General features: G+C 40.2%; 1 protein-coding gene across 2 annotated transcripts in view; it reads left to right on the forward strand.

Annotated features, from left to right (window-relative positions):
- Positions 1-1,521: 1,521 nt before the first annotated feature.
- Positions 1,522-22,100, forward strand: part of aqr (aquarius intron-binding spliceosomal factor) — a 54,987-nt gene continuing 34,408 nt past the window's right edge. Inside the window, exons 1-19 of one of the 2 annotated variants that reach the window (XM_074692013.1) lie at positions 1,522-1,652; positions 2,113-2,220; positions 2,660-2,716; positions 2,841-2,881; positions 2,997-3,032; positions 3,135-3,255; positions 3,748-3,888; positions 4,851-4,919; positions 5,071-5,171; positions 5,272-5,348; positions 6,258-6,322; positions 10,949-11,065; positions 11,165-11,278; positions 11,817-11,920; positions 14,587-14,689; positions 16,133-16,253; positions 16,635-16,776; positions 18,420-18,598; positions 19,579-19,746. In XM_074692013.1, the coding sequence (XP_074548114.1) occupies positions 2,137-2,220; positions 2,660-2,716; positions 2,841-2,881; positions 2,997-3,032; positions 3,135-3,255; positions 3,748-3,888; positions 4,851-4,919; positions 5,071-5,171; positions 5,272-5,348; positions 6,258-6,322; positions 10,949-11,065; positions 11,165-11,278; positions 11,817-11,920; positions 14,587-14,689; positions 16,133-16,253; positions 16,635-16,776; positions 18,420-18,598; positions 19,579-19,746 (1,840 nt within the window). In that variant the 5' untranslated portion in view covers positions 1,522-1,652; positions 2,113-2,136. The remainder of the gene's footprint in view (positions 1,653-2,112; positions 2,221-2,659; positions 2,717-2,840; positions 2,882-2,996; positions 3,033-3,134; positions 3,256-3,747; positions 3,889-4,850; positions 4,920-5,070; positions 5,172-5,271; positions 5,349-6,257; positions 6,323-10,948; positions 11,066-11,164; positions 11,279-11,816; positions 11,921-14,586; positions 14,690-16,132; positions 16,254-16,634; positions 16,777-18,419; positions 18,599-19,578; positions 19,747-22,100) is intronic. The other variant, XM_074692014.1, reaches the window with a different exon arrangement.

Here is a 22,100-nt window from a genome sequence, read left to right on the forward strand (position 1 = left end):
CTAAAACACACAGCAGTCCTCCACCCAGATAATGTATGCTTGTGGTATGTAAGATAGGTCTATATGCAATATGCTGTGTAGCTTGAATACATTTTCTAATGATGTACCATTTTACCTGAAAGCATACACATTAATTCGTAGAACTAGAAATCACAAGAACTGCATAGATTTAATAACCTATTCAATAAGTTTTTTTGAAAAAAAAATTGCTTGAAAATGAGTGCAATAAGCTGCTTTGTGCTCAGTGATAAATGGAATGAGCATATTCAAACCTTAACATTTGAGTCAGATGTGATGTCAGTTTATTTGCATGTTTGTATATTTGAGCTGATAAAGGTCAATGCTCTAATCCAGTTCTGACAGACTTAAGTGCGACACCGAACACATCTTCAACAGGCTTTAATATTAGGTTGGTCTAAATCTGTGTAATGGATGATGCAAATAGATGTCAGTGTAGTGGTTTATACCAAGTCAAATATAAACAGATGAACTTAAAACCCTGGGTTGTGAGGCCTTAAGGTAGAGATGTAAATGGTAATCCTCCCACTGTTTTAAACTGTAATAATGTAACCTCATCTTGTAGGATGCTTCAAAGAATTAGGGTCCCTGTGCTAAAACTTCAACTGCCCAGGATGACTTGTACTGGACAAAGTACCTGGCTGTGAGCTTTGGGGACAAAGTTTTAATCAGAAAGGCCCACGTGCAGTTTAGATGTCAAAAACAATTCCTGTTGTACATGTATTCCAAGAATAGAAGGGAGAAAAGTGTTGTTGTATATCAAGTTGTATCCAACTATGATAACATACATGATTATTACTATTGCCTCCTAAAACTACATATAAAAACAAGAACCCTATTTTATATCTTAGCTGCTGCCACTTTGACTGATATCAGTACAAGGGCAACTGTTAATGTTGAGGTACCAAAACTTTTTTTTTTTTTTTTTTTAAGAAAAGCTTCATAAATGCTTGGATTAGCAGTGTGGTAATAGGGTAGGGGGGTTACTGTTCAGTGAAGACATACACCATCAGGCCAAAGGAAGCCATGATGAGCAGGGTCTTTTTTTCTTTTTTCTTTTATCTAGTCCATTTCATAGTCCTGTCTACAGCCTTAGATAATAAGTTAGTTGTTCCATATGCGTATTTACCCAACCTTTCCCAACAGCTGTCCTGGATCCTATTTTACTTTTACATGCAGGGAATTCCTTCTGTTTTGATTTGGTAGAGCTTTGTAGAGTTTAGACAGGATGAATAGTAGGTATTAAGTCAAATGAACATGGATATTCCTGCTCGAGCCACCAGTAGGATTACCAAGATAACATTCATGTCATGTTTTTAATTCGTAAATATGCAATATGTTGCAAGTCATGGTGGCTGAGGTTAATATCCAGCTTTTTAATCGAATAGTATTTAAAGAAAAAAAACTATTTTGAGAATCAATATTTTACAATAGCCTTAATTAATGGCTTATGAAAAATTTCGCTGGCTCGCGTTTTTGCCACAGTAAGACCGGAACTTTTGTTTATGATCCTAGGGACCATTGTAGGGACGGACAGATACAGGAAGTTAGTCGCGCGCAGCGCGTTTCGTTGTGTACATGCGTCACCGTGGTCTCACGGCGGCAATACATTTGCCATAGTAAAAAAAAGAAAGGTAAGTGGCTTATATTTTTATCATGAAAGTAAAGGATGACACATAAATGGACGTTTTTCTTTTTGGAAAAGCACTAGCTACCTCTCTGCTACCTTATCCGCTAACCGTACAGTGGAGGTACAGGTTGATGTCAGCTAACGTTTTGGTTAGCAACTAATTTCACTGTATTTTACCATGCTACATCTTTAATAACGCACAGAAAGAACATGGTAACCTATTTTGGGCTTGCGTGATAAGCAGACGTGCTTTGAAGGAAGTAGTATTTGTACAACTTCACACAATTCTAAACAACCCCATAACTTGTAAAACTTAAGTTTTTGACAAAGCTTGCTAACTTTATAGCTCTTTTTCGTGTATGGTGGCTACATCTATAAACGGACTTAGTACAAAAAGCCGAGTCTTTTTTTTCTGAAAGCCACATTTACTTTTATTAACACTGGATTCTCCCCTATTATCTTAGCAGGCATCACTGTAGCTGCTGAAGATGGCTACCACTGAGAAAGAAACCCCCGCTAAAAAGGCTGCAGCTCCTTCCGTGTCCCAAATAAATGCGGAATATGTCACACAGGTAATCACTATCCTGACACATGTGTTTCAGCCTAGTGTTTGAACAAGTTGTCTTGTTTTGCTTATAACCAGGAGACTGAAAAACTGTCAGCCCTGACTTTAATTTGCACGTTACATCTGTGTTATGACGCTATGGGAAACTCAGTTTTATTTGCAAATGACACAAACTGTCGTGCTCTAGTATCATTCTGCAGTTTAAACAGGTGAATGTTTGGAATGAAGGGATCTTTATCAGCACTACTTGGGAGTTATGCAGTTCACAGTAGCATGTGAAGTGTAGAAAAAAAAGACAATGATTCTCTGGTCAAATTGTTACCAAATCTTAAATATAAAAATGTGATCCAGAAAAAAAGTTCATTTGTCATCATCTAATCCAAGTTTTGTAAATGCATGCTGTCCAAGTTTACCAATATATTTGTTTTTCTTTTTTTATCATTCAGTTGGCAAACAAATACTGGGCTCCTCATGCAAAGAACAAACTGCCCTTTGACCCCAAGGTGAGCCATATTTGTCATTGAATTATTGTGTAATTATAATATTGATGCAGTATGGTGAGGGTTCCCTGTGTTCCTCAAACCTCTGATCTTAATACTGTTTTTCTGTCTTCTTTCATTTGTTAAGGTGATGGAAGATGTTTATGATAAGGAGATTCTCAAGTCCAAGTAGGTCATTAAAAGCATCTTTGAAACAGAATTTTACCTCAGTGAACACTCTCATGACTTCCCAACATTAACCACAACCGGTCCCGTGTTGTCTGTTCTTTTTTTTTTTTTCAAGATTTGCTATCAGAAAAATTATGCTGCTTGAGTTCAGGTATGATATTTAACTTTCTTCTATTCTCCATTTTGAAGCCAAATCAGTACAAAATTACACCCCAGCTCTGGGGTATTCACATATTAATATCTTACCTTCCAGCCAATATCTTGAAAACTACCTGTGGGTGAACTACACTCCAGAGGTGTCCAGCAATGCCTACCTCATGTCCATTTGTTGCATCGTCAATGAGAAGTTCAGGGAGAATGTTCCAGCATGGGAGGTAAGACCTACGATACCCTGATTCACTGGGATGCACTGATCCAACTTCTTAAACCTAATCCATCCGATACATGTATTAATTTAACATACTTTACTGCTTAATCTAAGGATGAGACTGAGAATTATGTTTTGGCAAAAACTGGTATTCAGCTTACATGTGTTTTTGGTGAAACAAGCATGAAATACCTCCAAACTGCCAATTCGCTGAGGTTTTCTTCCTTCATGCGAATTTAACTCTGGCAGGTGAAATTTTGTTGTAAACACAGAAGAGCATAGAACTGAGTTTCATAGATCTGTTCAATGGATCAGCCCTTTGTCACCGATATTCTATCTAACTTTTGAATCAATTTTTGACCAATACCAGGATTGACACATCTCTGTGAATACTTTTCTGCATGGTGGCCTGACTGTGTTCAGAAAAGTAATATTAAGGCTTCCTCTCTGTAGTTACAGTTCCAACTGACATCTTTTTTTTTTTTTTGGTGTGTTTCAGGTTTTCAAAAAGGAGCCCATCCACTTCCCTTTTTTCTTCAAATGTGTGATGGAAGCAGTGCTGGCAGGTGAGGATGCTGGCCTCACTCTGAAAGAGCAAACTGTGCTGCTAGTTTTCCTGGACCACTGTTTCAACAGTCTGGTGAGTGTGACAAAGTGTGCCTAACTTTAAAGGCTGGGTATCACCACTGATCATCTGGATTGATTTGATTCAGATTCAATTGGGATTCACAAGGTCCCATATCACATTATTAGTGCCAGACTCTGGGGGAACGGAAATTCTGTGCAGAGTAACCACAATCTGAAACTGAATTTTTTTTTAATTCGAGAATTTTTATTTATTTATTTTATTTTTGTTTTTAATCCAGCCCTAGCAATTTTTAATCTAAAGGTGTTTTATCGTGTTGTACAAACAGATCCAGTACGGCTGTTTGCTTTTATGCACATGCCTGTATTATTGGAAGTAATAAGTGTATAATTTGGTAACAGTTTTTTCTTTGCTTGAATTTGAATTACAGTTACTTTGTTTGAGTAGCTACATTTAAGAGATGATAAGATAATTAAGATACCTTTAATAGTTATATCAGCATTTTTGTTACAAACTTGGCCTTGGGAAACCAAAATTTCTCCAAAAAAAGGATAAATGAATAATGAGAACTACAGTCTTTAGGTTTCTTCCTTTCTACAGTGTCAATCTAAAGTAAATTTGTGTGAGCAATAAACCAGAGAAGCCTAGCAGGAGTTAAATCTGGCTCCTTACCTTTCAATTTTAGACATGCCAAAATGCCTTGTTACCTGTGATTTATGAGTGATTACAAAGCCAGTTCCCCTTAATGTCCACCAGGTGGCAGTAGTAGACCAGGCACCACAACTTGGTCCAGCTCCCGCCCATCTGTATCACCCACAGCCGCATTAAACCACAGGGAAGCACTGCAGATGTCTCACTTTAAAATCTGCTGTGATAGCCTGCTGCACTTTGATTGTCTCCTATAAAGGCTTCTAAATATTTTAGTTGCAGACTTTTATTATGGGGGAAGTGTAATAAAAATCTGTCACACACACTGTCTTCTGACAACTCTCTCTTTCTCTGTGCCTCCCTCTCAGGAGGTAGATTTGATCAGAGACCAGGTGCAGCAGCTCATCTCTCTTCCAATGTGGATGTGCCTTGTGCCAGTAAGAAGTCGTGCTATTATCCTCATCGAGTTACTCCTCTGATTATTGGAACCTCATTACATAACAACATTTTCTGATAGTTTCTCCTTGCTGTGACACTAATACTTGACAAAACTGGCTCCTTTTATTCTTATTTTTGTCACGTTTACAGTCCAGACTCCAACACGAGCTGAAAAAAGTCCCAAAGTTGCAGAAGTTCTGGAATCTAATCAAGAAGAAATTTGATAAGATGGATGCTGACGCGGCTGAGCAGTAATATAATTTTCTATGCTTGGGTGTTCAGATCTATACAGACAAGAAAATTTGTTCTTCATTTGAGAAGTTTCTAAGTTTCTGCTTTTTTCCCCCTCAGGGCGAAAAAAGAGAGGACTTTTCTCTCCTCTCTCATTAAAAAGTTCCTTGGAGTTCTCATGTCAATCCCAGCATCAGGTAAACAGAAGAAAGGTTTTTTTTTCTCCAGGGATTTAATAACATTGTTGTGTTTGACATGAAACTGCCTCAAGAAAGAGAATTCTGTTTTGAATTCTTGCTCCTAACACAGAGTAAAATCTATGAACTCACATTATTATTTCTGTGACTTTGGTCCCAAAAGTGTGTCTTTGCATGTGGCCCCAACCTTTCTGTGGTTCATTAATGCTCCTGGACTTTTGCAGAGCTTGCACTGTTTAAACATCTATCTAAGGCTGTATGCTTGAATGAAATATACTTTTATTTTCCTTTCATCGCTTTTCCACTTCCTCTTCTACCTCCCTTTTTCCTGAGTCGTGCAGATGCCGAAGGAGCATGTGCTCCAGCTGCCATACAGCCACCGGCACTGACTACTGTGTTGTAATGCAGGCCGACACAGAGGCCCCCCACCTGAATGCTAAAAACAGAACATGTGTGTTTGTGTGTTTAGGTAGAATTCAAAGCTGACAGAATAGATTACACTCCAGAGCCCAGCAGGATCAACTCTACTCTAATACACGTGCTGCATCCTTCAACTTTAGGTGCACACACACTAACTTGCGCACAAACACACTCGTATGCTTAATGAGGGCTGAGAACCCAGCATGCCGCCATGCTGGCAATGCAGTGTTTCATCCTGACGCTCACACACTCAGCATGGCACCTTGGCGTTGTCCATATGTGTTTGTTGTCCTCTTATCATTGGTCAGAGCCTCCTTAACCAATGCACCCACTAGCACCCTTTTTTACTGGCTGATATCTCACAGCATATAGCCCATATACTGTCCTTTCATTATTTAATCATCATTTAATCATTATTTAATCACGTGTGCTTGACTATGAGACTGTAGTTTTCACTGATATCATTTCTTGATTTTGTTTTCTCCACAGGACCTGTAACTATGGACAAAGTACATTACTGTGAGAGATTCATTGAGCTCATGATTGATTTGGAGGTAAGACTCATGAGCATCTCATCCCAGTCTTATACTATGATGGCTTTATTTGTATATTGTGTTATTTTATTTAAAATCTGCAGTAGCAAGTGAGGCACCCTGTCTCAACACCGACCAATCAAATACTCAGTTCCACCTCCTCTGCACACTAGATGAGTGTAGAGGCACAGTATTTGCTTACTCATGGTGTCCCCGATGAAGGAAGCAGCATAGACATCCGTTTCTGCAGAGCTCATTTGCCTTTTGTCCTTCACATTTAAAGCCAACTCAGGTCAACAGACAGCACATTGATGTTGTGTTTCAGCTCCATCCAATGCGTCTCTGTCAGCACGGTCTGCAGAGCTGTGCAGATTTTGAAACAGTAGTCTTTAAAAGGAAGATGGTCAGTATTCTTGGTGCCATGGCTTTTGGCGTTTTGGTAGAGAGGTAAAGAGTGTCTGCTAGAAGCATTGGTACTTTTTTAAATTAACCCACTACACTGTTATGAATTAAATTTCTATCTTTACGTCTTCAATAATGTGCTGTGTGTTTTCACAGATACATGTCTCAAAGATAAAATATAGGGTACACGAAATACAAGCAAGTGTTAATGGCTTGTTAATATTTTCAATACTTTCAGATTTTCTTATTAGACTCACAATGAGCCCCACTCAATATTATTTCAAGAAATTAAAAGACAAAAATGATTTCTGCCAATGGAGTAAGAAAAATGTACTTGTACAGTTTCTTGTATTGAGAAATCATTGTTGTCAGTAGAAATTTACCAAGCACATTTTCTTCTTCCAGAATTTCATTTACTCTTAACAAGCAATTGAAGCCTGATTTTGTCTTTAATATCTAAAATTGAGACATTTTTATGCACTTGTCAGGTGAATGTGGCCCTTACTAAGTCTAATAAGAGATTTCTATTAAAAATAAGACTTTAACGCTTGCTTAGATTTTAGAGTTTTTGCACTGAAACAGAGGCCATGATTCAAGGTTCCAATGGATTTTGGGGTCATGGGTTTTAAATACTATATGCAGAAATTCTGACTTTTCTCTTCTAACATGGTTGCTTATCAGTACAAGTTTGTAAACTATACTTTAAGATTTTACTCAGGCATAGTACAAATCTGCGCTGCTGCATCTATTAGGTGAGACAGACTCAACATCCCTTCCTTATTATCATGATGCCCTCCAATGTTTCACTGGTAGGAGCTTAAAACTGTTAAAACAGACATGGACTTAAGCCCAGAATTATTCATACCCCTGTCAAAAAATAAAATACATATTTTCAGTAACACATTGGTATTTTACCTCAGATTTGATATAAATAAGACACCAGAGACGGTCTGGGGCCATAACCAATTTATTTAAGACAGAAAGTGTCAAGAAATATCTTTAACAGGGTAAAAACAAAAAATCTCACTGTCCATGATTTTTCATACCCGGTCTCAACAGTCATTTGCCAAGCCCTTAGTTTTTATTTTTGCCTTTAAATGATTTTTGTGTAACTACTCACAAGCTTCTTGCAAGTATCTGCAGGAATTTTGGACCATTCTTCCTTTGTAAATGTACAAAGATTCTTAAGGTTGGGGGTTTTCTTTAGCTCTATCCATAGGCTCTTGGTGAGGTTCAAATCAGGACTCTGACTTGGCCACCTCATAATATTCATGTCATTGTCCCGGAAACATTGCTTCACCACCTTGGCTGACTGCTTTTATTTTTGTCCTGTTGATAGGTCCAGTACTCCCCCAGGTTCAGGTTCTCTGCTGTTTTCTTGAGGTTTTCTTTGTGAACCTTGATAGATTGTGTTTTCTACATGATGTCTTCCACTTTAACCAAGTAGCCAGGCTAGTTTGCAGAAAAGCAGACCCACAGCATGATGCTTCCATTTCCATTTCACAGCAGAGACTGTGTTCCCCTCTTTTGCCGTATGAAAGCCACATCTCTATGCCCTAAAAGCTCAATTTTGTTTCCTCTGACCACAGAACAAATGAACAGGAGCTTTGCGAGGGTAAGATGAGCTTTTTCAAGCTTTGGTTGAAGCAGGGTTTCTCTCTTGATCGACGTCAGTAAAGTGTTTGCCTTGATACCGCTTTACTCAGTTCCTTCAGGACAGCCTAGGTAGCATTCCTTGGATTGTTTTCAACATCTCATTTGATCTTCTTGACCTTGAATGTTTTTACAACTCTTATTTACTCTTTTCCTTCTTTTTTGGCATTTACAGTGTGTGCTCTGAATTTCTCACTGAGCTCTTTGGTCTTTACCATTGAAAGTTTTGCGTTGACTTAAAAATGACTGGAATGTCACAATCAAGTTGGCTGGTCAGAAAACTGGTGAAAATTCAGAAACTCAGAAACATTGAGAACAATATTAAACACTCAAGACTCTAAGAGAGAACAGTTTTTTTTAAACATCCAATGACTATCTGTCTTAGTATCACTGGGGTTTGAATAATTTTGGGGAAATACTGACGTGTAACTGAAAACATAGAGCAATTCTTTGAATTTGACAGGGGTATGAATAATTTTGGGCTTAAAGTGATACTCCGGGATGGAACAAGTTGGGTTCTATCACAAGGTTTAGGGCAGAAATTACCCCTACAGCAGTGTTTTTGTGCAGCAGAAGCCCAGAGCGCTCGCATCAAACACCCCCTCCCTGCTCCTCTGCCGGTTTCCTCTGCACTCAGACGGGGCCATTTTTTACTTGACCAAAAACAAAAAATAAACGGACTCCCACCGAAAAAATCTGATATTGGTCTGCATTCACATTTTATTTAGAGAATTTTCGGCTCGTTACTTTCACACAAAAACACGGCTAAATAAGGCTCTAGTTCCCATCGTGTCGTAAAACGGCGCTACCTCAGCAGCAGAGCCACAGCTGGCTACTAGGCGCTCGCCGCTCAGTGTATCAGTCGTGCAGCGTGCCAGATATAAACAAACGCAGGTAGTCTGCCAGGACGAATTATGCATTATGAGAGCAAGGAGACTCTGGCAGGTGAAATTTTGTTGTAAACACAGAAGAGCATAGAACTGAGTGCCGTTCACTTTGAATAAAGTGTGAATGCAGACCGATATCAGATTTTTTCGGTGGGAGTCCATTTATTTGTGTTTTTGGTCAAGTAAAATATGGCCCCGTCTGAGTGCAGAGGAAACCAGCAGAGGAGCAGGGAGGGGGTGTTTGCTGCGTGCGCCCCAGGCTTCTGCTGCACAAAAACACTGCTGTAGGGGTAATTTCTGCCCTAAACCTTGTGAAAGGACTCAACTTGTTCCATCCTGGAGTATCACTTAAAGTGTCACTTCATTACAATTGAGCTATTATGGACATCAATTTTAGCTGCTGCTTGTTGTGCTCGACAAGATAACCAGAATGTTGAAACTGGCATGGGCTGTCACACGCTTGCCTTCTTGGCAGATTTGGTTTAACACACATCTCAGCTTTAGTCTTTAAAAACTGATTTTGATTTGATAATTTGATGGTGAGAGTTGTCATGTCAGGTATATTCTGAGTTGTAAATCATGAAAAAAGGTGTCATTAAAAGAGTAAGCCTTGTCATTTCCAAGGTGATGGAATAGCTCATTAAGTGAGAAAGCTTGGTTTACTGTCATAAAAGTTAATTTCAAAGAGAATATGTGTAATTCCAAAAAAGCAGCTTTCGCCAATGAGGTTGTCTTTCTGAGTGAAGACAGAATGTCACATTAGAGACTCGCCTCTGCTGTCTGTGCAGATCTCCTGTTACTAGCATAGAAGCTGAATAGATTTCATCTGGCTGCCTGCTGACAGGTCAGCCTTTCTGTTCCTGGCAGCACCCAGTGGCCGCAGCCAGCTGATGGTCTCCAGAGACATCTGCTGTCCTTCAGCGCTATCCTTTTACAAAGCCTCATACGCCAGGAATCCATACTTCCCCCTCTCTGATGACGACCAGAAAATTAATGCAGGGAAATAGATCTTCGTTTTTCATGCCTGTTTCATGCTGCCTGTCAGGACTGTGTTGAGATCAAAGATGGCTGCTGGATATAAAGGAATCCGTTATCCCTATATAGGAACCACTTGCTGCACCTGCTCTCTTTGAAGAGCAGTTTCCTGTGAATAGAATGATACATATTTCATTACATTGGTGTTTTGCAATTTTGTATTCCATTTCATATTCACAATGCTGCCTTTTTTCGGGAGGAAGATCCCCTTTTTCAGCCTTTAAAATGTGATGGATTGAACTTCTGTATTTGTACGGGCAAGTCATTCTTTCTTGCCAACTGTCATTTCACAAACGTGTACAGGATTGCTCTTCTGCAGCCCTGTCTTCTCGTTTTGACAGGTTTCCTCTGTGCTGCCTTTATGTCATGTTTACGTGCTGCAACATGCAAATAATTAAGAGCTGTAGTAGGCAAATCCCTACATCTCAAGTTTCAAAACAACCTCAAGACAACATGGATCAATAGTCTGTATGAACAGTTGTGGTCCAGATGCTGGGAAATGGAGCTATTAATGAGTGAATTGATTCTTTCAACCCCTGGAAGTGTTCGATTGTGCCTTATCAAATTCCTCCTATGAAAAATGGAGAAGCGTCAGACGTGTTTTGAGGGAGCTTCAATGTTGCTTAGCATCTAGTCTCCTGCTTAAAAACTTGTTATCCTGTGATTCTAGGCCCTGCTGCCCACCAGGCGTTGGTTCAACACAGTGTTGGACGACTCTCATCTGGTGGTCAGCTGCCACCTGTCCAGCCTCACCCACAGGGAGAAAGAAGGACACCTCTTCTGTCAGGTATCATCAGCACACAAACATAAATCATAAAAAAAACGTTATAACCTCTGTTTAATTTTTATTTAAGTTGTAACTTGTGTTATGGTGTCGTCACTTCAGTTGCTGGACATGCTGAAGTTCTACACAGGCTTTGAGATCAGTGACCAGACAGGAAATGCCCTGACGGAGAAGGAGATGACAACTCTGCATTATGACAGAATCACCTCCCTGCAGGTAAGGACTTTGCATGCAGAGGGACAGACAGACAGACAGACATGCAATGGCATATTTCAGCAGCCATCTTAGTCTGGCCTGGTTTGACTCTGTGAAGCTGAACTCCATTCATTTTCTCTTTCTATTTACTTATTTTTTTCCATTATAATTGAGTAACTACATAACAATAAAATGTTTTAAGAACCGCATGTTGGGATGCATCGTTATTAAAATTTTGGCCGATACCAACATCTGATATTAATATTGCTGTTTTTGCTGATAACTGATATTTACCGATATCAGTATTGGTAAAAAAAAAAAAAAAAAGAAGAAAAGATAAAACAATCTTTTGAGCATCTTGAAAGATCTTTGCTTTAAAAAAGGCTGGCAGCTAATGGGTAAATATTGGCCCACTTCTGCATATTGGCCGATGCTGATATGTTAAAAAAAATGACTGACATCAGCTGACACCAATAATGATACCGATATATCGTGCATCCCTAACTGCGTGTATTTGGTTAATCTGAGTATTTGTTTTATGGTTATTTCTTTTGTGCAGAGAGCAGCTTTTGCTCATTTCCCAGAGCTGCAAGACTTCGCTCTGTCCAACGTAGCAGCAGTCGACACCCGAGACTCCCTCACCAAACACTTTGGGCATCTCAGGTAAATCACAATCCCCAGAATGAACTGTGAATTGCAAGTTTTAGTGCACAGATGGAGGAATGTGGTGGAAGGGCAAGCATGGCTGGAGTGACTGTATTTAATGTGAACTGCTTATTCTCAGATGTTGTTGCGCTAAAGTTTTGAAACTAACTCTCCACTCTCACTAAAATGTAAATGTACTAACTAGATTCGGAGCCTCTGCCTCGTGGTTTAGTGCTTACTGTATTTTCTCCAGTATAATCACAGGCTCTTGCGAGGACCACCTTTGTTGTGTAGCATCAGCAGCACCGTTGCTGCCTGACTTCCCTGCTAAATGGCAGCTAGCGAGCCCTTGAACAGGCAGCTGGTACCAGCCAGAGAGAGAGGCACGCCTCATTAATTTAATCGATTTGCAGTGGCTTGAGAATAAACTCTTTGAACAGCTGTGTTTGTCAGATCATATTAGCTTGCCAAAGAGCCAAAAGCACCCACGCTTTGATGAATGGCCTGTGTGTGTGTGTGTGTGTGTGTGTGTGTGTGTGTGTGTGTGTTTAACTTGTGCACATGTGGAAAGTTGAAAAAGCAGTGATTTGTTGGCAATTTGTAATTACTTCAGGGTTTATAACCCAACATGGCATTTGAAATCACAATAAAAAAGTCTAAATTATTGACCACGTTGTTGGTTTTCACCCTGTAAGCAAGTTTATGAGCACCTGTTTGTTTGAAGAGTCTTTATTTCTCATGATATCGTTGGAATAACACACGTTTCTTCATTGCTGTTGATTTTTGTATATTCATCACTGATTTTTTAGCTTCTCAAGTGGATTAGAAAAGCTTAAAACCCACTCTAAGTTTCTTTGAGTCAGGCAGAGAGTTATGAGCTGAGCTGAGCTGAATCAGGTAAAGACTTAGCTGAACCATTTCATGTTTTTCAAGGAGCTCTGCTCTTTTCCTCAGCATCAGGCTTTTGAATATAGCAGGAACCGCATTGTTCTCCTCTCTCAACTGTCACTGAAGCTGCTCCTGGGTAACTCCAAATATGCCGATCAGATTTAACGAGGCACTTTTCATCCAAACAACTCGCTCTAATGCCAGTTTATTCCAGCTGCGGTACCCGAGGGCTAAGCTCCCAGTCACCCGCCGCTCTGAATTTATCCGCTAAGTCCCCCAAACACACGAACGCAGCATTATTGCATAGCCTGCCCACACATCTATACCCACACGTTCTTCCTCGCACACATTCACAGACTTCTCTCAGTTGAATAAAACGTGCTGAGTGTCATTCCAGGCCAAATAATGAATCGGCTAAAAGATCAAAGGGTGTGAAGTCGTGGTGAAATGCTCGCAGAAATTGAAAAACGGCATCACTACTGGAGATGTCAAAATAATTGGTGTAATTAGTAATGTGGATTAGTTCCCCCTCGCTGGCTTGTCATTGCAAAGGCTGCTGCGTTTTTTATGACTTCTACTTGTCTTTTAATTCTTTTTTTTTTTACGGAAACAATGTGACAATCAAAGGAAACAGAAAAATGCTGAAGTTAAAAAGATATTTTTCAACAGATTTAGGTTGTTTTGTTTTCCTTTAGTTGAATTTGAACAAGCTAACTGAGGAGCTATTGTCATCTCATTTTGTAACTGTATTCACAAATATCTAGTTCACAGAATACAAGTCGACATTTTTGCTTATTTTATTTGCTCACAACAAGAACAATGATTTCATACTTCAGTTTAATGAACGTATTATATAAGAGGCTAAACAAAGTCAAGGCTCAGACTAAACTCACTGTTTACAGTTGCTGTTCAGCCCCCATCCTTACCTTCCCCTGCCAGTGGCTCAGCTGTCAGTCATGACTTGGTCCAGTCATCTTCATTACTCAGAGTGAGTTGTTGTGCTGCGTTTATTTTGTTGCTAAGGCAAGTAATGCCCACATGACCAATGCCAGGTCATCCACCGGACCACCAGACCGCTACATTGGCAGAATTGCCACCTCACTGCCTATGCAGGGCGTCCTAAGTTGCAGAGTGCATGCACAGACACGGTTACAGTCAGTCAGCACCCCCTGTGTCTGTCATGCCTTGTCACTATGTGTCCAGGCCCTGTCCTTTGTTGTGTACAGGAGCCTGCCTTTGTCACAGTGTGTCAACCTGATTAAAACAGGTTTGTATGCACAGAGCCGTGCCTCAGCTCTCTGAGACGAAGATGCGCTTTGATTTTCATAATCCTGTCGCATCAGTGCATCCCGGCCCCTTAACACACACATGCTGACAGCGCAAGAGTGCAGTGTCAAAGCAAACAGAGGTATTGCTTTGTGCTGCAGTGCTAACAAGCACAGAGAATTTGACAAGCTGTGTATCTTCACACATAAAGTGGTGTGCCGTCATTATTTGAAAAATCCTCTCAGGGGGGAGGTGGTGTGTTGTAGAAAAGAAGCTGGACCTACATGTTATTTCTAACATAAGCACAATGCACCAAAGTAATGATATTCAGTTTTTTGTAATGATTGTTTTATGAGTAGACAACCTTACCCTGTTGTGATCTTAATCTCCACCATTATCATATTCAATTGTTGTCTTGGAACAGCAATTTTTGCAGCTTATTGTCATCCATATTTGGATAAGAATACTTGTCACACATGTTGTTCAACAATTTTTTAGCTGATTAACCCCTTGTCTTATTTCCCCTGTAGTCCCAATACACTCCACCGGGTGGCCTCGTACCTGTGTCTGCTGCCAGAGCTGTCTGAAAGCCAAGATACCAAGTATGAGAAGGAGGTCCTACTTGAGCTGCTGGTAAGGCCAACCTTGGCTTTTATGTGGGAATTTAAAATCTTGATGGTAGATGCTACTTTTTTTTACTTTTACATTTTTTTTGGGGAGATTTTTCTTTATTAGTAATGTGAAAGATTTATGATGATTTATGCTGTTGCAACTCTGTATACCATGTGAGGGGGCAGTAACTGCCTCATTAGCTCAGTTAGACAAGAGGTTTGGTGTTTTCTTATTGTAAAGCCATTAATTGGACCTTGACCTTGGTTTACATACAGTATCCTCAATTCATCCCTCCTGAATTTCCTTTCTAAACCAAATACTGCTTCACATGGGCTTTTGTGTGACTCAAATTGAACACACAGCTAATGAGCTAGAGACACAGTTTTTTCATTTTCTGTTTTGTCTCTTGAAAGGCTAAGGCCAGTTTGATTGTGCTCCCAGATGCACCTCCCCCCACTCTCCAAATTTTCTACAGTAACCGACTGGACTCTTGTGCCGCTAGATTCCCAACACACACTCATGCTCTTCAAACCCCTTCATCAAAGTGGGTGTTTCAAGGCTGTCCGGTGGTTATTCATAATTACCCACTCAGACCCTCCCCAGGTCCTCAGCGAGAAGCAACGGAGAAGAGCTGTTTTATAACCATCTGATTAGATAGATGCAGGAGACAATGTTAGGGGACTCATTTGTTTTTGCCCGAGGTTGCCCCCAACAACCAGCATGTCTGACCATGTAAAGTTAATAGGAAGGGCCCTCAGGACTAAAACTCTACCACACGGTAGCAGAACAGTTTTACTCGCTGGAGAGAACATTCTCAGAAATATGCTCTGGGATGAAAAAACATATTTTTGGGGACAAGACTGCTGTTACACCTGTGCAAACATGAGGCAAAGTTAGGCTGTTTACTACCTTTTTGTGGAGCACATACACAGGTTTTTATTCTGCAATAGATATCACTCTCTTTGAATATAAAATGATTTTCTTTCTAGAAAACAAAAAATGTATCATACCGTACTTACTTTAAAGTAGAATATTGGGAAAAAGTTTTGTATCATTCATCAGTTATTTGGGAAAGGGAACGTTCCATGTAAAAAATCAAAACAGATCAAATGTTATCTTTAAGCGTAGCCTTAGCATAGTTGTATTCATCACTGGCACTGGTGTTACCAAAATGATATAAGAATGTGGGCAGCAGTAGCTCAGTCCATAAGGACTTGGCTTTGTAGCTAGAGGGTGGCTGGTTCAAGTCCCAGCATGGACTAAGATTGGGAATTCAGCTAATAGTTGAAGAGATGTCAGTACAATTTCCTGAGCACTTTCAAGGTTTAAATTGTAGAATTGTAAATGTAGGAGTATCCTGAGGTTTTTGACTTCTAAAGGTGATCTTTGACAACATATGATTCATTCACCTAATTCTCACTTTGTTTATGTCTTGTCCTGACTCTCTCTGTTCACTTCTCGCAGGTGTCCCGTCATGAGCGCAGAATCTCTCAAATCGAGCAACTTAACCAAATGCCTCTCTATCCAACGGAGAAGATAATCTGGGATGAGAACATTGTCCCGACAGAGTACTACTCAGGGGAAGGTGTGTGTGTACTATGATTGTCTCTGACTGTGTGAGTTAATGTGTGCTGGGGCACATTTTAATTCTAATTTCAGTGTCTAGACTGTGTCTCATCCCCATAAGTATACACTCTTACCTGTTATCCTCTATCCTGAGGGCACTCATCTGACACTGCACCTCTCTCGACGGGAATCCTCTTAAGTTTGCAAGGACACCTTTAACAGCACTCACAACACTTTCCATTTAAGTACATTACTCTTTGGCTGTAGCAGGTAGACATTCAGAAGAGTTCAACATACAGCCCTTACAACTTTCTACTTCAAACCTTTCTTCCAAAAGTTTTGCAAAGATTATTTTGTGCGAAGCATGCTTTTTTATCTCTGTCAATATATTTGTTTTCAGGCTGTCTTGCTCTACCTAAGCTCAATCTGCAGTTCCTGACACTTCACGACTACCTGTTGAGAAACTTCAATCTCTTTCGTCTTGAGTCCACTTATGAGATCAGACAGGACATAGAGGATGTGGTGTGGCGTATGAAACCCTGGTGAGATGTCTTCAGATCTTTGACACCTGATGAAACCTGCTCCTGAATCTTTCTTATCTTTTCTTGTCATAGACTGTATAAAATATGGATATAGTCTCCAGGACGTCGTCCATCTGTTTCTGATACAGTAAAATAATGTCAGTCTGCTGACACAGCCACATTGGATATGATGTAGGCTTTGAGTTTCTTTTCTAGCAGCTATAGAGCGCCTGTCAGTCATGTGAGCCTAGCTGTGTCTCTGATTATCCTGATATCTTCTGAAGTTCTCCAAGTTAGAAAAGAAATCCACCCCCTTACAGTGTGAGCCTATGGCGAAATTAGCATTTTCAGATAAGGGATGCACTGATCCAGCTTTTCTGGTCCTGATACCAATACCTAGGCTTTGGGTATTGACCAATACCGATCCTGATTCAATACCAGTGTTGAATAATACCCTGCCTGCCCTACTGTGGGAAAAGACTAATAATGTTTTGAGTAAAAGACAAAAATTATTGACTGAAGTTAAAATGTATTTTAACTATAAGTGTTTAAATGTTTAGTTTGGTTTAAAAAAATACCTCAGAATTTTCAGAAACAAATATTTGATTGTAAAATTTCATACTTGTAGACTGAATGATAGTTTAGCCCTTGTGTCAAGTTTGGACCAATCACTTCCCACTGATACCCGATCCAGCTTTGAGGGGCTGGATCAGATCAGTGCATCCCTATTTCAGACCCAAGCCGTTTTTTGAACCAGGCTGTAAATAGGCTTTTCAAAGCCATATATATATATTTTTTTTAAGGCTTGGTGTGTATGTGGTTTCTGGCCTCATGCAGATTGTCGATGAACAGCAACTTTAGAACTTCCACATAGGCTTCATTTTTCTATACTGGATGTTAACCCTTGTGTTTTTTTACAAGAATGTAACTTTTTGAAGATTTGTGTTAACATTATAAAACACATATTCATTCCTGCCAGCGTTACATAGCTATGGGAGTTTGTAAGACCACTGCAATACTTTCAGAGAGGAATAACTTTGCTAATTTACAATATAATGATTGACAAGGTGAATTTTTCGGTTGGAATAAAAACAAACATGAGTGACAAGACCAGACGAGTACATAGAACATCCCTGGTTGTGGGTTTGGAATGTTCCCACGCCACACTGATAAGCATCCCTGATTTACTTTTCTGCCTAAGTAGAACACAATTCAACCATAAACTGAGCTCACAGCTCACTTCGTCTTTTAACTTCAATAAGTGAAGATCCTTATCTTCTGTGCAGCACTCACACTGTGGCATGGCACAATGATAATCTTTTATTCAAGGACTGTGACATTTGGCACATCACATTTGGAAACCCATTCCTTAACATAATAAGTGCTCCCATTATGTCAAGTGATGTCGCAGCTTGCTTGTTGTTTCTGCAATTGTAAATAAGTAAGCAGTCGTGCCATGTGCTGCCCAAAACCCAACTGATTTCAATCTTGACAACACCCCACAGCACTTGTCTGACTTACTGTTGTGTGTGTGTGTGTGTGTGTGTGTGTGTGTGTGTGTGTGTGTGTGTGTGTGTGTGTGTGTGTGTGTGTGTGTGTGTGTGTGTGTGTGTGTGTGTGTGTGTGTGTGTGTGTGTGTGTGTGTTTGTGTGTTTGTCTCACAGGCAGTCGGAGTACGGAGGTGTGGTGTTTGGGGGCTGGGCCAGGATGGCTCAGACCATCACCTCGTTTTCTATAGTGGAGGTTGCCAAGCCGAACATTGGGGAGAGCTGGCCTGCCCGTGTGCGAGCTGATGTCAGTGTTAACCTCAATGTACAAGACCATATCAAGCATGAATGGGAAGGTAATCACCGTTACAACATAATGATCAATTTTACTCATGCCATTTAGGCTCTACCTCTTGCATTTTCTTGTCATTGAGAAACAGTTCAGCCACAAAATGAAGCTTCACTCTTATATTTTACCTTTTAACCCATTACCACCCTCTCCTTTCATTTAGCAGTGCTACACCTTATCTTTATCTCATCCTTATGTGTCTTCTAATAGTTCTCCAAGTTTATATCCTCCATAAAATCTCCTCTTCCATCCCTCTGAGCCTTGACTCATGACCCTTACCTGCCTCATGTTTCAGTATAGACATGGCATTTTTTTTTACCAGCTTCTTTATTTTATTCTCTGATCATTTTTCTTTCTTTCTCTCTGTGGCTAGTAAGGGCACTGTAGATAATGTTAACAGGAACTTGTCAGCCTAGAAAGCCATTGATCCAGTGAGAACATACTATGCACAATGAAGCACTAAGAAACGGAATGGTATAGCTCTCTAGAGAAACATACAGGACATGTTCATATGTCAATGTATGCCACTGACTTATTGTTTTAATTAATTTAGAAAGTAATGGTCTCTTTCAGAGGGTTGTGGAACCAATGATGTGAGAGCTGGATTTGGAAAGGAACCTAATCTATTCCAAATTGATGTCTTCAGTTTTTCTCTTAGATCCCCTTTTATGGTCTTTTCTTTTTTTTTTACTTGTAATTCAGTGGAGATATGAAAGTATTACTTCCTTCCATCCACTAGCCGTTTCCCCAAAGTGTAATTAGAGCCTCATGTTTTAAAGATCAGGCAAAAGCTGACAGGGTGGTTTTGCTCACATTTCCAAATCTCGGCACACTACTACTCTGTCTCACTCCTCTATCACCTCTCCTAATCCCTGTTCTTTCCTCTATCACTCTCTGTCTCTCTTTTACTTTTTGTTTCATCTTTCTCTCCTGTCTTTGAAATCCTTTCATTTCTTTTCTCTCTAATACCACTCTATCTTCTTTTAGGACTGCGGAAGCACGACGTTTGCTTTCTGATCACGGTGCGGCCCAACCTACCCTACGGCACACGCTTTGACCGCCGCCAGCCTTTTGTGGAGCAAACCGGCCTGGTGTACGTGAGAGGCTGCGAAGTGCAGGGCATGCTGGATGATAAGGGACGTGTCATTGAAGAAGGTAGGCTCACAAGGCACACAACAGTGGCACATGACATCCATCCACTCATCATACCCCCCGCACACAATCATCCCCAAAGACAGATCCACAGAGGAGGGGGTCAGACTAGTGTTGTCATGGTGACAGTCAAAGTGAAACCTGACCTGTTCATATTAACATTCCATTAACCTGAGGTCAACAACAACACCTGGGAGCTCTGGGCACTGCCCCCTGCTTTATTTATCCGATATGAGAACTTGTAGGCTGCCTTTGCTATATGTGGATAGGTATACTTCTGTAAGACGACACCCCATGTGCCTGTCCTGTAGGATAAAGTCATGCATCGTCAGGGTTTGACCCAACTCTGGATGGAATGCTTGGATGTGACTGTGTGAGACAGTAAGGGTGACAAGTACACATAACCCAGTGTCAATGAGTATTACTTTATTTGGCAATGCAATTTTCATTCATTTTTAAAAAGGGGCAATTAAAATTATCACAGTTTAAACAAAGCTATAAAATAACAGTGCACTGTGTGAAGATTTTCAAACTGCCACATGTTTTATTTATATGTTGCACAATCCCTCAATCAGTCTGTAAACTGCTCAAAGCAATCTGTTCCAAAACATACCATGAAGTCTTCACGAGATTTGCAGAAATAATGAGATCACCACATAAGGATCTCTAAGGGGCACATGACAACGGTTTTAGGGTGAAACGAAAAAGTATTGTTGTGTTTCGGCCCCCATGTTAACACAGAAACGGCGTTTCAGCCGACCTAAAACACAAACTTTTGAAAACGGCCTCCAGAGTGGAATTTTTCTGAAACACTGCCGACACCGTTGCTGTGTGAACAGTAAGCCGGCATTTTCAGTGGAAACGCTGATGTCACACTCCCCTTCATGCAAGCGCATACAACAGGACAATGGTACTGTTGTTACAATCGTCGAGGACCACCATGTTGTGCTTTTGCTGCTCAATTTGCTGACTTTCTTCATACAAAATGTGCATCTGTTGCACCACTTCTGCGCTCAATATTTGCCAATGCACCAGATGATCAGCTCAGCTTTTCTTCAGTGGAGATCTACCAAAAGCTGCTTCTGGACAAGACAGCTATAGCGTCATCTACAGTCCCGGTATGCTTACTTCAACATTTTCAGTCCCTCAGCGTTTCCATCTAAATGCAGATTTTTTTCACTGCGTTTCAGCGTTTTCAGACAAAACGTTGTCATGTTAACAGGGCCTAAATTATTTCATGACTCGTTGGAGGGGCAAGCCTGGTCTGACAGGCCTCCAGAGGACTGGCCAATCAGTTGGAAGGGAGTTTATGGAGTGGGGAGCCTTAAAGAGACAGCAGCTACAACAAAAACTAGTGTAAAAAAATGGACTTGTTTTTTTCAGCTGCATATCATGTTAAACTACTAGTATTGTACCAGAGGGACACTATAAAGCCTAAAAAAATATATAGTTCTCTCTCTTTAAACATACAAGAAAAGGATAATTTATGTAGTCATCTTACTTGAAAACCCCACAAAAAATCCTTTTGGTTGTATCTTTAATTAATAAGTAGAAGCCTAGCTTGAATTTTCATTTATAAGCTATTCTGAACTAATAAAAGAACTTTTCAGATTTGCTGTGGTCAAAATGTGATTTAAGAGCCTATTTTTAGCATACATCCAAAAGCAGATCCGCTCAGAAGAAATTAGAATTTCCCAAAAATACGATATACTCACACAGTAACAGGATCTCCTTGTCTGTGTCATATTTCCCCCACTGCCTGAAGCAATCCCTCTCAGGGATGGGTTCACCTTGGTTGTGGCTGTTGTGGTAGTGTGAGTGTTTCCCTAGTGGGAACATGTGTCTATGCACTGAAGCACTCATTTCCCTCTCCTCCTTCATCTGTTAGGATTAAATATACAGCAGGCAAGGCGTACTACAGGGACACGCTGCTAGGGAACACACCAAAGTTAGCTTGGTTAAATTTTTACATTACCATCAGGGTTTTTGTGTGGTACTTTGGCTGACTGGGTGAGGGGGAGGATGTCACATATATCATGTGGCACTTGGCAAAGGTGAGAGGATACACAAGCTGAGGGGGGAATTTGGAGACAATAGAACTGCTATTTCAGACAGAATGGATTTTTTTGGTTTTTACTTACATCGTACCAGGACTTTCTTTTCCTAATTTTGCATCACAGATAGAGCATGCGTACTGTGAATGGATACTTTATTTATCCTGGTTACAGTTGCCCCTTTTAAGTAGTATTATACAAGTAAAAAAATACAACTAAATAAGGAATAAATACTTTATTTAACAAAAATAACAATCAAGTGTGTTAGTAGGAAGTGCAGAAAAGTTGGAATTAGCTGCATCA

Source organism: Halichoeres trimaculatus, unplaced genomic scaffold, assembly GCF_033239565.1.
Source record: "Halichoeres trimaculatus isolate MK-OKI-2021-1 unplaced genomic scaffold, fHalTri1.1 fHalTri1_scaffold_17, whole genome shotgun sequence".
Classification (NCBI taxonomy): domain Eukaryota; kingdom Metazoa; phylum Chordata; class Actinopteri; order Labriformes; family Labridae; genus Halichoeres; species Halichoeres trimaculatus.